Here is a 15,498-nt window from a genome sequence, read left to right as displayed (position 1 = left end):
GCAACTACAACTACAACTGTAAATCCTTCTTGTAAATAAAACGCCACACCTATCAGAACTAGGGTATTTATTCAGAATTTGTGGTGCTGAACAGTGACGTATACAGGGAACATTGGCCAGGCTGTAAAAATCCATTATCTACATGTTGAGAAATCAAACAAACGAGCGCTTCATCAGAGACGGAGTGTAACGGATCTCGTTGTAACACTCCTCTTCCTCTTCTTTCCCCTCCCCCCACCTGCTTTCCTGCCCTGTGCGATGCAGCCACAGCACGAGCACCAGCAACGCCAGCAACACCAGGCTCATAGACAAGGTCAGCAGCACGCCCTGCAGGATGCCTGAGGAACTGTCTGGGGCTGCACAAATAAATAGAAAATTATTCAGGTGGCTGCAATCATTTAGGTGAGAGTAGGACGAGAGGCATGATGGGTAAGCACAGAGACACTTACTGCTGTAAATGGACAGATTGACGTAGCAGTTCTCTGTTCCCAGGAGGTTAGTGGCAGAGCAGCGATACAGGCCGGATGTCTGAGAGGACACATTGACAATTTGGACAGAGCCAGACAGATCCCCTGAGAGAGAGAGAGAGAGAGAGAGGACAGTCACATTAATGACACTGAACTAATGAGAAAAGAAAGAGCTTGAAGGAAAAGAAGAGAAGTATGCAAAAGCATTATGGGAAGTGTAGGATCCTGCATTTTTTTCCCTTACTGCTGAACCCGGACTATAGATTAAATAATTATAATTAAATAATGATTTTTTAAAACATCTTTCCTTTGAGTCTCCTAAGTTTATGAAAGTTAAATACTATATTTGCTGGAGTTGCACCTTAAAATACTTGTTTACTTACAAATACTACAGGAAAGGGGAAATCTCCAAGACGCGAGGGTCAACACACAGACAATGACTCCTGGCCTTGTACAAGTAAGTTGTTCCAACATCTACCCCCCAACTCCTCATGCATGCATACACAGAATATTTATGTTTTTACAAACTATGTTTCTGTTCATTACAGAGGTTTGTCAGTCCCACAGTGGTTCTTCTGCCTCTACTAAAATCCTTTATTTCACTGGAAAATCCCCAACACCTTCCATGATCAATATACCGAAGAGGTGTGTGTGTGTGTGTGTGTGTGTGTGTGTGTGTGTGTGTGTGTGTGTGTGTGTGTAGTGTGTACTATGTAGGGCACTGACCCTCCATGTTGATGGGAAGTGAGATTTCCTCTGGATTCAGTTTATCCCAGTGGATCTCTGGAGTGGGGATGCCCTCTGTCACTGAGCAGGACAGCGTGACACTTCCTCCCATATCAACATCTCCATCCCACTGGCACACAGGCAGCGAAGGGGGCGCTACGAAAATAATCAGTAGATACATTTCTAAAGGGATGTAATGCAGTGGAACTCTTTACAGATTGATGCAGGCCATTCAGTGTCTATTTGTGAGACAGTTTGGTTCTGAGATTCTTTCAGGGATATTTCTTGTTGGATGTTCCACAGTGAGACTAACCTGCACATCTGACCTGAAGTGATATTTCAATCGAGCTCCTGCTTTGTCTCTTTGTATTAAAATAATACTTGTGTACTAGCTCCCAAAAGAAAAAGCTGCTAGAGGTTTCGGAGTAAGTCTGTGACGTCTGAAAGTTGACTGGCAAGATGGACCATGAGATTTTTTTTTTCATTCATATGATGTAATGTTAGTAATAAGTTGTAAGGAAAGTTTTATCTACTACTGCTCAGGTCTGGTCTCAAGATATTATTTGCCCTTTGGAACATATGTATTCTTTATCTGTGCTTTCTTAAAAGCCTCTGGGTGAGTACTTGACTGGATCGGTGCATAATTATTTGATCAAAGCTCCAATATATTAGCCAGCTATCACCATTATCATTTAAAAAGCAATATTACTTATGGCCATTAATATTCTAAAATTTTAGCCGGTGTTTTCTCTGGGAGTGTATCAGTTCATGTAATGTAAAATAGAACAATACTAACAAATTGTTAACACTAAGACTAAGCCAGGCTAGCAGCTCCATGAATGTCTTCAAAATTTCATGGCAATCCATCTAATAGTTTTTTTTGTTTTTCAGTCTGAACCTAAGTGGTGGGCCAACAGACAGACAAACACATTACCATGATTAGAGCCGTGTTGCTAAAGAATACTTGATTATTCCAAGCTCTTCAGATACATTTGTAGAACAGAAAATGAGCGACAGTAACGGCAGATCAGGCTGGGAACTGAAGTAATACATACATGCATCCCTAATTCACAGTATGTTAAATGGCAATGTTACACACTCACCCAGAACACTGAGCACCAGTTCTCCTATGCCAGGATCTGCTGCCTCTGGTGGATTATTGACCATGCAGCGGTAAATACCAGCATCTGATACTTGTGTGTCATTCAGGACAATATCCGCACTCCAGGGAATACCTGCAGCATGAAATAATTATTATTATAGTCATTAAGAATTTTTTTTTTTTTTAAATACCCAGAATTAAAATGAAAGACAAGAAAGTTCAGGTTGTTTTAAACTATAGAACATTATGTGGACACAACATAATTCAGTTAAAAAGGGTTTTCAGTGGTTATAATACCTGTAAAACCCACCCTGCCAGTGAGGGAGGGGTCTTCAATCACCTGTCCGTGGTCATACACAATCACCTGCAAGTGAGAGCAGCTATTAATACAGTAAGTAGTTTCAGGCCTTAAAAAAAAAAGGCTTGTTGTGTTTCATACAGGGTATTTTTGACTGTGGATTTAAGGTGGATGTTTGCATCACAGTCCTCAAAGTTTTACTTTGGGTAGTTGATGTTTCTTTTTACCAACACCTGCAGATTGTGTTGGGATGCAGACCTGTATTGGGGTTTCTGGACTGGAAAAGGGAGCCATAGTCCAGATAACGTTGAGTCTGGAGAGGGGGCTGGAGGTGAAGAAGGAGCAAGGCAGAACCACAAAATCCCCCCGAACCACCTCCAGATTGGCTTCCCTCATGGTGACCCTGAGTGCAACTGTGTAGAGAACAGAGATAAGTCATATCTGTCACGTAATGTGAGAAGCCTTTCAGTTCAGGAGTTACCTCTGAAATTTCCATAATGTTTTATTGTTATTCAAAATTTTTAATTCCCTAGTTTCTCTGCTGACGTGCAGACTGCACTGGTCCTCCCTCTCCTCCTTCATTACTGAAATAATGAACCCTTCCCCCCTCCTATTGTGTGTGTGTGTGTGTGTGTGTGTGTGTGTGTGTGGGAATTCAGCGTGCATATTAGTTGTTAATTACACTTGACAGCTCTGAGGTTGAGCCAAACCGATCACAGACTGAGTGGAACAACAGCTCACTTCACTGGGCTGCATTCATGAAAGCATCCCATCAGTTCACAGCATTGTTTCCATGTAGATCACTGATTTCTAAAATGTTGGTCTATCAACAATCTTTCAAATTTACACACTCAATATGAGAAACATGTTTAATTGGATATAACTATACAATGAAAAATGAGATGCTTTGCAGGAGCTTTTTTTTGTTTTGTTAAAGTCAAGCAATTAAGAAATAAGTGCACTAAATGAAAATTTAATCTTTAGCTCCTAAGTTTGATGAAGCTCTTCACTCTTACTTATGATTAAAGCAATTTTCCATTTTTAGTGAGAAGAGAATTTGATGTAGTAAATTATTCATTTTTACAACAGACACTTTAAGTAGCCTATTTTTTGAAAGAAATCTGCAACCTCACAGTCAAACATATCTGTCCCAATACTGAAGGCTTAGAGCTAGCACTGTTGTTGTAAAGGTCTGTCACAGGAAAACAATAAAATAAACAAATAAAAATACCAGAATCCATGTGAAGTAGTATAGAAAAGCAGCAGCTTTTCAGATCCTTCAAAACACTTTTAACACTGTGTACAAAATTACAAAACATCTTTCATCCTGCCTTGCTCAATTTGGATCAAAGCTCACACAGTAAACAGGCTTACTCACCATTCTCCAGAGCGGTGAAACACGCACACAGGGTCCAGAGCATCCATCTTCCAGAAGAGCCCATAGCTGAGAGGAAACAGAGGGGCAGCCCTCTCTCCCCTGAGAACAAGCTGGTGGTGGCCAAAAAACCTAGGCATGCATGATTAATCTATTGAATGATGAACCAACCCAACCCTCCTCTATTTTCAGTCTCACTTCATCATATCTGTCCCATTATCTGTTTGGAGAGTCAAATCTTTGTGAAACTGAAGATGGCAGGTAAGTGATAGCGGGAGGATTTGTATTAAGTCCTATCACCTGCTAATGTTCACAGTGGTAGCTACAGGGGTCAGCTTGTGGTCTAATTAATCAGCGTAACATAAAGAACTGCAGCTGCTCTGTAAAAACATCACCTATTAAGCAGACATCCCCATAATGCAGCAGGGCAGCATACAGTATGTGATGTACAGCTTTTGTTGCCATGGATGCAGACATCCATTCTACATGGTTTTCCCTCCAGACAACCACTGCACCAAGTTCCTGTCTGTGTGACAGACTGCCAATCCAGTCAGCTGAAACACTCTGATGCTGCTAAGATAAAATAAAACTAAATATACAGGTATGGCTCTTTAACAGAAGCTTACATTTTACTTACAGTGATATTAAGTATTCATAAATATAGGTATGTAACATGAGACCATAACTCTAGTTGAACAGCGGCCACAAGCATCTGCTACACGATAATAACTCACTGAATTTCCCTCCGTTTTCCAAGAGTCTCCTAAGATAAGCTTTTGTGGATTAATCATTGAAATGTTTTTCTGTGGCATGTTCAAATGTAGCACAGCAGCAGCACTAAGAAGAGACGGCAAAGTGGCTTAGTGATGGTTTACTGACATAACAACATCAGAAGTTAGCTAACATTAGCCACCATAAACTAGCCCACTGGTCATACCAGACCAAGTGAGGCTGCAGTAGCAGAACTTTTAAGTATACTAAACTGAGTAACAGAACACTTCATTGCTTATGAAGTGAACTTTTCTTTTCTAGGTGTTTTTCTTGAGTAGCTTTTTTCTAAAGCAACCATTGTCTCACTTGATAAATGGATTAATCCATAAGTGGACCAACACATAACATATCTAACTAATATCGAACTAATTCCCCTTCTCAAACATGAGGGTTGATGCTTTCATCCGTTTTACATCAACTGGTTGGATACAGCCAGCAAATGTTCACTTTCAGAAATTGTGACAGGCATTTTTTCACCAATTTAAGGGCCAGATGAATCAAGATGAAAAACTGAGAATAGCAGCCCTGCTTTTCATTTCATGTATTTGATGTTTTCATGGTATCTTTCGTCATGCTGAAAATATGTTATCTTGTTAACATTTTGTGGACATTTCTATTCAAAGCGTTGCTACAAGATTATACAGGTCTGATGAGGTCAAATCAGCTGCTGTATACTTTAGAAACCACCTTTCTCTGAATTAATGTGAATGTTGGAACCATACAGGACTGATGAAGCTTGTCACGCTATTCAAAAGGACTACTACTTGTAATTTGTCTATAATACACACACTGAGGACATTATCATGTGTAGTGTATATACAAGGTTGTAACTACTAGTGTGAGGAAGTGTTAAAAAAAGATTACTTTTTGGTCATCTGGTGATAAGGACATCATCCAGTTATGACCTATGGGATAAACAAAAATCTGTCATTGCTGCTTTTCAAATGAGTTTGCATAAAATTTGTTAGTTATTCATGAATCACATAAGTCAGTCTGTCTGCCAAGTTCTTCAGTGATCATCCAAGTATGTCGGAGTTGAGTGCACTCCAACAGTCACAACCAAATGTCTAACAGTTATGCCATGAGAGCCACAATCCGAGCCCATCAAAACGTTTGTCAGATTTAATGATGCCACATGTGGCAACATGAGTAAATAGTTTTATACATGTAGTATGAGCATTTAGATGATTTTGATTTCTTGATGAGATGAGAAAACTGAAACTGACCTAGAAAAGATTATGTGTCTTACAGGAGTTTGCAGCAGTGATCAACAGTGGTTCACCACCAAGTTCCTAATTAGAGGAAAGTTGGGCTGGGAATTAAAGTAGCTTTAAAAACACATGCACACGTGTACACACACACACACACACACAAAAAAACATAAAATAGCTTCAGATTCAAGTCAGATTGAACCAAAAGAAGCAAAGCAACATGTGGCCTTTTCAAGTTTTCAAATTTGACCTTTTATTATGTCACCTCAATGAGGTCAGTATCCTCCCATTACTGACACACCCTGGTTTACTTCTCCACCTGCAGTTTGTTTAGACCCACGTCATGTTTTTCTGTTCTTTATTTTATTTAAATACAGGTTACTATGGTGATTTTATATATTGCTGATATGAAAAAAGACTAAAAAATATTAAGACAGCAATGTACTAATTTAGCACCTCAAATCCAAAACAAGAAAATGTCATGTGGTTATCTTTTTTGTGTGTGTGTGTGTGTGTGTGTGTGTGTGTGTGCCTAAATAAATCAGTAGTGATAGCTGAACAAGATATTGAAGAAACCTGATGTACAGGGAGGTTGGCTGCAGCTTTTTGGTATGCAGCACGAACAAACAATGAAGCTGGTCAGTAGTTTCTTGGACCCCTGGTTCTGAGTCAAATACTTTTACAAATTTCAAAAATGTTTCACATATTTAGTGATGCACTGTAAGTACTGTTTCTATTCCTAAGTGCTTTAATTTGGGCTCTTACAAGAAGTCTCATTATAAAAACCCAAACCAAAGAGCCTGTGGCACAAGGTTAACATCTCCCAATTTATTCAAATTACAAATATCCAGCACCAGCTTTGTGCGTTTCAGCTGTGAAATACAGAATATTTCGAAGGAAAAGGATTTATTCTAAAGATAAAACATCCCCACTGAAGAGAGGGAATTGGCAAAACCATTCAGTATTACCTTTAAGAGCGTTAGTTATCATTCAGGTCTGTACAGATACTAATTATATGGTGAGGCTTCATCAGAGCTTAGTTAGTTCAACCAATGAACTCATCACCATATATATATATATATATATACACACAGCACTGTGTTCACAGTGAGCAATATACACACTGTAGCATCAACTCACAAAAAACATACTAAATATTTCAATTGTGTGTGAGTGTGACCACTGAATGGGGACAGGTTTGTGTGTGTAGATCTGGACTCTGTGCGTTTCAAACCGACTTACATGTAACTCCATCCTCTTTTAACTTGCAGACAAAAACCACAATCGTTTACTCAAAAGACTGGAACCCACAGTTAACTGCACTTCCCATCGTCTTTATCACATTCACACAAAATCACAGATAAGTGTGTAGAAACACACACACACATAAGTTTCAGGGAAATGTGCTCGCTGGTTGGACTTGTAACACTTCCCTTTATAAAACATTATCAATGTTTTAGTGACATATGGCCATCCTCTATTCTAGGATAAATTATACCTAATTCTGATCTCTCATGAGATGGGGCGTCAATAAATAGAATATGAGTGAGACAGCAAGAGGAGAGAAAGACAGACAGGAGAGACAGCGAGACAGACAGGTAAGCGGAGTGAGTTCTGCCTCTTCCCCTGCAGGGTAACTGGGAGTGACCTGGTGGTAGGCCAGCCAATCACAGGAGGATCCACACTGGTTTAGACCAAGCGGATAACTTCAGCGAGAGGCGTCGGCCTGTTGCTGCTGTTTTAATGGCAGTACAGACCGATCACAACAGCATGGTGACGGGTTTCTCCAGGAACTTGCGGAACTCTGCGAGCCACTGCGCGCCGACTGCCCCATCCACCACCCGGTGGTCGCAGCTCAGTGTCACCGACATCATGCTGGCTACATCGAACCTGTGAAACCCAAACACACATTGTGTTAAGATTTGAGCTTTGAAGTGCAGAATGTCCTACTTGGTATAAGTATTGTAATCACAACACTGACCCTTTCTCATTATCAGCGGGCATCAGCCGTTTCTCTGAGCCTCCAACTGCGAGGATACAGGCCTGAGGAGGGTTGATAATCGCTGAGAAGTTCTTGATGCCAAACATTCCCAAATTAGAGATTGTGAATGTACCTCCCTGGTGGAAAAAAAACACACATCGAAAAGGAATATTTAAATTTGCTGGTTCACTAATAGTAGATGAAATCCACATAGAACTAACCATCACACATTTAAAACCCCTGAAACTGAAAAACTGCATAAACCCACAGAATCAGGTATCATATATTGTACCTGGAACTCATGTGGCTGCAGTTTGCCGTCTCTCGCTTTGGCAGCGAGAGCAGACACATCAGAGCTGATGGAAGCCAGTCCTTTGGTGTGGGCGTTAAACACTATGGGTGTGATCAAACCGTTGGCTGTGCTCACTGCTACACTCACGTCCACCACATGATTCCTGGAAAAATGAAAATCAGTCAATATGGATGACAGAGCAGAAATTTGTTCAATGTGACTTTGCTTCTAAACAGAGAAGAGTTAAAAAATGTTCTTTGAGTGGCCTCTACTGGTATAATCATACAGCTACACTTTTAGGGACCCGTATCTAACATAAAGGTCCCAGTTTTATTCTAACATAATAATACTACTTAATACTTTTGTAGCTCTTCCTTTGTTAGTCTTTTTTTCTTTAAATGACTCAAGATGTTATCTTTAGTGACAGAATTTAAAATCTAGATTTAAGATGCAAAGAGGTTTGATGTAAGACAAAATGCGAAGAAGCAAATAACAGAGAAAGGATGACCAGATAAGAGGACTACACACGGTGGATCTACAAGAGAACAAATTGGCTGTTCACTGTATACTGGAACCAAACAGCATGTGTGTTTGGATATGTCTGTTTATGTGTTTACTCACTGGCGGATGACCGTGTCCAACCAGGAGGAGTTGCACTCGGGGACCTTGAGGCAGGCCAGAGCGCTGGCTTTGATGATGAAGTCATTCACACTAAGTTTGATATTCTGGGCTTTCACTTCCTGCACAGAGGAGATGAGGTTGTTTAAGAGACAGGAAATAATTATCTTAGTTAAGGGAAAGAAGTTTTCTGTCTTTCATTCTGTTACATGTATATTCACAAACAAAGACTCACAGCATTGAGCTCTTTCCGAAGCTCAATCACTTGGTCCATGTTGACATCTACAGACAGATAATAGTGGGGGATGGTTTGCTTGGACTGCATCAACCTCTGAGCAATGACCTGCAGGAGAGACAAATATATGCACTTCAGCTTTGATCCATAATTTATTGTAGGGAGGAATGAGGTGTGTTAGTCAAGTCTGTGTTGATAAATGGAGTGCCTGTCTTTGGGGCAAAATGTGGAAGCACAGGTCAGAGATAACAGAGCTACACTGTGAAAACTCCTCGGGACGTTTGCCTTACAGCTTTTAATACACCAGCACCAAACCGCAGAGGGAGCGTTACATGAATTATGCCTGACTGCTGTAAATGAAGTTTGAGCAGAACAGGAAGCTATAACTGGACACCATGGACCACCAACAGTCAGGTGTGTGTTTGCTCTAACCTTTCGGATGTTGCTGATAGGGATGTCTGTGAAGGTCCCAGCAGGAGCTGCAGCAGGTGCAGGAGCAGCTGGAGCTGCAGTTGGAGTGGGAGCAGCAGCTACAGTCTGCCAATGGAAATGATTTCATTTGCATCAAAACGCATCACAAGAAAACCTTGAGACACTTACAGCGATCAGCCGCAACATTAAAACCAGTAAAAAAAAATTTTTCATTTACAACCATGGAAAATAATTGGAACTACAAAATACAGAATTAACTCTCAGGCCATGGATAGACACTGATCAACGACAACATTATAACCAGATACTGGTATAACTTTTCAATATTTTTGGAAGTAGTAGTAGTAGTAGCAGAAAAATCACAATTTCCCAGAGCTTGAGGTCTTCAAATCGATACATTTGTCCAAATAGAAGAAAAAACACTTGCATTTTAGTAGCTAGAAACAGAGAATACTTAGCATTTTTGCTTTATATAATACACAATGATTAATTAATTAAACCATATTAATTGCTTCACCACTATAGCATATTAATGGAAATCATCAAGTATGGAAACAAAGTTCTTACATATATGTGCATTACTAATCTGGAGTCATGTATACAGAAAAAAGTGGAAGCTTCACTTACAGGTGCAGGCTTTGGTGGAACAAAGCTCTCAATATCTTTCCTGGTGACACGTCCATCAGGACCAGAGCCTGAACAGAAAACAGCTCCATGTATAAAAATATATTTTATCATTGCTTTTTTTTTTTTTGTATTCAGTATTTCACTTGAAATAAGAAATGTTCTACCAAAATACATTTTGACCACCTGCATCACTTACCGCTGACCTGCGCCAGTTCAATTCCTTTCTCAGAAGCGAGTTTCCTGGCAAGTGGGCTGGCGAACACACGCCCCTTCCTGGGTGCTGCTGGTGCAGCAGCTGCAGGAGTAGGAATGGGTGCTGCATGAGCTGGAGCTGCAACCTACAAAATAACATAAAATGCTCACAAATCAGTTAGCAATTATAAGAGTGATATTAAAACAGAATATTGTATTTGAAAGTGTAAGTTCTACATGTGCCTCACCGGTGCTGGAGCCGGAGGAGGTGTGGAAACCTCTGCCACTCCAGTTTCCACATAATCCTTGAAGGCAGATATGTCACTTTCTTTCTCTACAATGATGCAGAGTGGTGTTCCCAGGGGGACGTCCCGAGTTCCTTCCGCCACCATAATTTTAGCCAAATATCCCTCCTCCTGCACCTCAAAGCCTACACACCAACAACACATGAAAGGGTCATGTTGAGCTTTTATTGTAATGCTAAAGCATCAGGATAGATAACGGTTGTACAGTCTTTTTACAGATTAGTTTTATCATACCATGTGTGATTACCAAAATCACAAATGGTATGATAAAATAAAAACAAGAATTAACCAGATCTTAAATAAAATTGTAATATTCTGCAGTACACAGAACAAAAATTTCAGGGCTGAGGTGTTTGGGTTTACCGATGGTCGCCTTGTCAGTCTCGATTTCAGCCAGCAGATCTCCTTCACTCAACTTCTCTCCGACCTTCTTCTCCCAGCGCTGCACTGTTCCCATCGTCATGGTGGGAGAGAGGGCGGGAAGTGTGATCTGTAACACACACATCAAATACACAATTACGTACTTAAGCAATCAAGGCAGAGGGATGCAATCTGTGTAGCTTCCCGTCTGATCACTTGCTACAGGAAACTAGTGAAAAACTCTGTTAAGGCTCCAGGTCAATTGAGGTTTCGAGAGCAACTCAAAAGGGCGTAAGTCATGTTGCTGCTATATTACTGGTTCAGGAACTTTTGCTGGAGCAGCATCTAACAAAGTCTGGTTGAAGATCATGCTTTGAGGCAATACGAAGACAAACCCTGACATCATAACTTCAGTAAGAGAAAGCACAGAGTTAAAAATAGGGAGCAGCTGTTTTATTTGATTTTATTTGATTACTTGATTTGATTTGACTTACTTATACTGACAGGAGATATAGTTGTGCAAGTCCAGCCTACTTTCTGAATTACTCGACAGACCTAATAGCTTCATACTAATATTTAAAAGTTAGACTTACAACCTGGATGATACTAAAAAATTATTATTATACAGAGAGAAAACTGAAAATGTCCCAAAATCACTCTATTCTGCTGCTTTGCGCTAACATGCAGCAGACACACAATGATACCATCACATACGGACCTAACAGACAGTCTGTCAGACTGAACAGCCCTGATAAAACTACGCCTGCGGCTACATATATCACTCGACTCGGCTGCTCTCCGACTACCCCACACCTGACTCTACTTTGTTTATGTAAGAACACACCTACCTTCATGTGTGTGGGATAAGAGCTGCCAGGGGCTGCAGGAGGAGCAGCAGCAGCAGCAGGAGGAGGTGGAGGAGGAGGAGCAGAGGCGGCTGTTGAAGGGGCAGCACCAGCTGCTTTAAGTGAGTCCAGTGTTACGTCCTTAAAGGCTGAGATGAGGTCAGGGCTGCAGGGGAAAACATACACAGAGATATTAGACACAAATTTACACAAAGCATAACCATATCCAGTCTAACGGACATGTTGAAAACTACTTGAAACAAAAACAGGTGGTGAAAAAGTGAGAGAAGAAGTGTCAAAAGCTGCCAATACTCCAAACAACAGCAACACTTAATTTGAGATTGAGTATGTGGAAATTGCATATAGTGCAATAATAACAGAAGCAATGTTCACGGAAATTAATGAAAATAACTTGAGTCTGTGATCTAAGGCTGCAACTAATGATTATTTTCATTAACAATTAATTTGCGGGATATTTTCTTGATTATCTGATTTATTGTTCTGTTTAAATAATGTTGAAACATAGCGGAAGATGTGTGTTATAATCTCTCAGAGCCCAAACTGATTTATGCAAATTATTTGTTTTAATGGAAGAACAGTCCAAAACCCAAAGGTATTTATTATATTATCATAGATGATGAAGACAATAAATCAAATCCTCACATATAAAAACTGGAACCAGAACATTTAGCACTTTTGCTTGTCAAACAAATACAAATTTAATTGATTATTAAAATAGCTGCTAAATATTTTTTGTCAATCAACTAATTAATGAAATGGTTTTAATCGATCAGCTCAGGTGTGATCTACTGTCTAGCTTAATTTCAATTTTCATCACTATAAAAACAACAAAGTGTAAATTTCCAGCATCTGAGACTCTAATCAGACATCTATGTTTTTTACATTGCCAACCAACAGACACTTACTTGTCAACCGTGATGCAGATCACTGACCCAACGCCGACATCTCTGGTCCCCTCAGGAACCAGGATCTTTGCCAGATAGCATTCCTCCAGCATCTCAAAACCTACTGTGGCCTTGTCAGTCTCCACCTACAAAGACAGAAACATTTTTTTTTAAAGTGTCTAGTGATGGTTTCCTTAAATAACATGGAAACACAGACATACACTGCTCCCAACCTCAGCTATAAGGTCACCCTCGCCGATTTTTTCTCCCTCCTTCTTCTCCCAACGAGCAATTGTGCCCGTCTGCATGGTGGGTGACAGTGCAGGAAGCTCCACCTGTTCAACAAAAGACAAATTCCAATAGCTCAAGAATGAAAGAGTCAGGAGAAAGTGTCATATTTAACCTGGTAGCTAACCAAATTTCAAAGAAAAGGCCATTCAGTTCAAGAATGCCAAAAGATCACCATTGTCACTTCACATCATCTTCACTGGGGCTTCAAGACAGGGCATTGCAAACACTGCCAAATTTCAGATGATGCCACTGCAGTTGCTACATAACCATCACCTCATTCCCTTGCTCAATAAAATGACCTACATACAGCTGCATTACACCACATTTGTGCTGTTTTAGGGTACCTTTCAGTGTCATGTAACATCTGATAGAAAATTACACAAGTGCTAACAGTGGAGAAACAGACATAGGCTAAGAGAAGGGATCTCAAACAGATCTCCATTAGACCAGAGAGTAGAGGAAAATCTTAGCACACAGACCTGAAAAGAAACTCAACCGCTGTGTATACAGGAGGAGAGGAGATGACAACTGTGACAGTAAAATCTTTAGTATGTCACATTATCAATCCACTAATAAGATACACACTTTTCAAAAATGGGCAAATCTGCACATTCAACATTTTTATTTGTAGTACTGCTAATTTAAAAGTAAAATTTTGGAAACATGTCTTTCACTTAGTCACATAGTATGCTTTCACCGGGGTACTGCTACTTTTATTCAATTAAAAATCTGAGTACCTCTTACACCACCACAAGGACACAGTCTAAACCTGCTTAGATTTAGAGTAGTATAAACAAAGTCTCCCATGTCACTCATGGAGATAACAACTGCGGCAGAAAAATATGAAATATGAGTGTGGATTCTTATTGGGCCTGATTTACAGTCCTGAGACTCCCATGACACCACCCATAATGTGTTTAATGGGATGTGGGGACGCTTTCTAGCCCATAAGTGATCGCCTTTATTTCACGTTTAATTCAATCTGATTGAACTGTAAATGTAGCAAAAATTACAACGGAAACACGCCGCATGACATCAAATTAATGTTCCTGTGCTATTTCTTCCAGCTAACTGACAGTGTTGGTAGGAATTCACTTTACCGTTTAAAACCTCTGCCACGGCCTTTATTTCAGCCTGGATTAAACCTTTTAAGCAGAGACACACGTTGCTCGGTACATCACAGCGCTATATCATGCTAGCCAGGGAGGTCATGCTAGCTGTAACCGTGAACGTTGGTGCTATAGCAACAACCGGAACCTGGTCAAGTAACTGTACCTTCTGGTGCGGCGGGAGGCTGTAGAAACGCTTGGTCTGACAGCCGCCTGCCAGCTGGGTACACCGCAGCAGAGTCGCTCTGTGGCTGAAGCCGGAGCCCAAGCACGCGGCCCGGTTCCCCACTCCACGGTGAAGCTTCCTGAGACAGCCGGTCCCGGGCACGGAGCGGGAGCTGAGAGCAGCAGGCCCGGCTGGGAGGACACGGGGACAGGGGAGCCCGGAGGACGGCCTGAGCCGCAGTATCAGACGAAGCATTTTGCAGCGATTGAAACACTATACAGAGCTGTTGAATAATGTTTTTTATCTTACACCGGCATCAGAGATAAGCTGGCACCGAGTGTCTCTGTGCCCCGAGAACCGTCCCGGTGTTCCTCCTCACTTTCTAATGACCTCCTCCAGTCCAAAACACAGCGCTTTACGGCACTCCTCTCTGTCCTGCCGCCCCTTACACCGATGTGTCGTAAACAGTGGTCATTCAAAATGTAATCACTAAATAAACACCACCACTCTGAATAAAACGAAGACAAAAAACAAAACAAATCTAATCAAATGAAACGATAACAGACATGTAACCAAAGTCTGATCTGTCAGGGTAGAAAGTCTATTCAAGAGCTGTAAAGTTATATTTTACTGGAATTATATGAGCGACCACACGATGGCAGTACAACAGTGATGATTGCTTGTGGGCTAAATCTTATGACATCAAGGTTGTTTTTGCTTGAGAATAAATTACATATACATATGATCACCACAAGACAGTTCTTTCACTGCAAAAACAGCCATTATATGCACATGGCCACACTAATTAAAACAGTCACAAATGTTATGAAATGTATAAGTCTCTCAGAGGAGGAGTGTCTCCAATTTCAAGTAGTGCAGCAGCATAAACCCCCCAAATTTTACATTTAAACTAATGTAGGACCAAGAAAAAATATAACTCCTCCCATTTGTGAGCCTTGAAACAGCAAATTCTGCACTTTTGCTTACAAAAACAATAAACAATTATTCAACTATTTTAGTAGTTGCAGATTTGGTATCTTTGGAAACTCTGAAGTAAGCTGGAATTTCAAATAAAGTTTTGTAGCTTTAAGCTGAGTTTGTTTGGCTGAGCAGCATGAGTTTGTAATGACTGACCCTCGGGCAGGTCAGTGAGGTTTAAGAGGCCAACACCCCATCCATCCCAAAACAAG

The 15,498-nt window shown here is 40.6% G+C and overlaps 2 protein-coding genes across 2 annotated transcripts; both read right to left on the bottom strand.

The window, feature by feature from the left end:
• Positions 1 to 50: 50 nt before the first annotated feature.
• Positions 51 to 6,602, bottom strand: zgc:165604 (uncharacterized protein LOC792578 homolog). The gene is made up of 7 exons (XM_056397323.1): positions 3,972 to 6,602; positions 2,852 to 3,006; positions 2,593 to 2,659; positions 2,297 to 2,428; positions 1,194 to 1,349; positions 450 to 572; positions 51 to 356 (listed from the first exon to the last, which is right to left on the bottom strand). The coding sequence occupies exons 1-7, from the start codon at positions 4,033 to 4,035 to the stop codon at positions 154 to 156; spliced, it is 900 nt and encodes a 299-aa protein (XP_056253298.1). The 5' UTR covers positions 4,036 to 6,602; the 3' UTR covers positions 51 to 153.
• A 156-nt stretch (positions 6,603 to 6,758) lies between these two features.
• On the bottom strand, positions 6,759 to 14,732 carry dlat (dihydrolipoamide S-acetyltransferase (E2 component of pyruvate dehydrogenase complex)). Its single transcript, XM_056397322.1, has 14 exons — positions 14,309 to 14,732; positions 12,976 to 13,077; positions 12,764 to 12,888; positions 11,841 to 12,003; positions 10,996 to 11,122; positions 10,576 to 10,757; positions 10,332 to 10,473; positions 10,136 to 10,203; positions 9,509 to 9,613; positions 9,077 to 9,184; positions 8,845 to 8,963; positions 8,224 to 8,386; positions 7,932 to 8,068; positions 6,759 to 7,840 (listed from the first exon to the last, which is right to left on the bottom strand). The coding sequence occupies exons 1-14, from the start codon at positions 14,561 to 14,563 to the stop codon at positions 7,711 to 7,713; spliced, it is 1,926 nt and encodes a 641-aa protein (XP_056253297.1). The 5' UTR covers positions 14,564 to 14,732; the 3' UTR covers positions 6,759 to 7,710.
• Positions 14,733 to 15,498: the final 766 nt, after the last annotated feature.

This window comes from Seriola aureovittata, chromosome 15, assembly GCF_021018895.1.
Source record: "Seriola aureovittata isolate HTS-2021-v1 ecotype China chromosome 15, ASM2101889v1, whole genome shotgun sequence".
In the NCBI taxonomy this organism is placed as follows: domain Eukaryota; kingdom Metazoa; phylum Chordata; class Actinopteri; order Carangiformes; family Carangidae; genus Seriola; species Seriola aureovittata.
The sequence above is the reverse complement of the archived record's forward strand: the minus strand, read 5'-3'. Positions and strand labels throughout refer to the sequence as shown.

Excerpts from the sequence above, each read along its gene's own strand:
- zgc:165604 (XM_056397323.1), bottom strand. The coding sequence starts at position 4,035 with ATGGGCTCTTCTGGAAGATGGATGCTCTGGACCCTGTGTGCGTGTTTC. Across the intron at positions 2,429-2,592 it reads TGGCAGGGTGGGTTTTACAG|GTATTCCCTGGAGTGCGGAT; the intron begins GTATTATAACCA and ends TTCATGCTGCAG. Across the intron at positions 357-449 it reads CAATCTGTCCATTTACAGCA|CCCCAGACAGTTCCTCAGGC; the intron begins GTAAGTGTCTCT and ends TTATTTGTGCAG.
- dlat (XM_056397322.1), bottom strand. The coding sequence starts at position 14,563 with ATGCTTCGTCTGATACTGCGGCTCAGGCCGTCCTCCGGGCTCCCCTGT. Across the intron at positions 9,185-9,508 it reads CTATCAGCAACATCCGAAAG|GTCATTGCTCAGAGGTTGAT; the intron begins GTTAGAGCAAAC and ends TCTCTCCTGCAG. Across the intron at positions 8,387-8,844 it reads TTGGACACGGTCATCCGCCA|GAATCATGTGGTGGACGTGA; the intron begins GTGAGTAAACAC and ends TCATTTTTCCAG.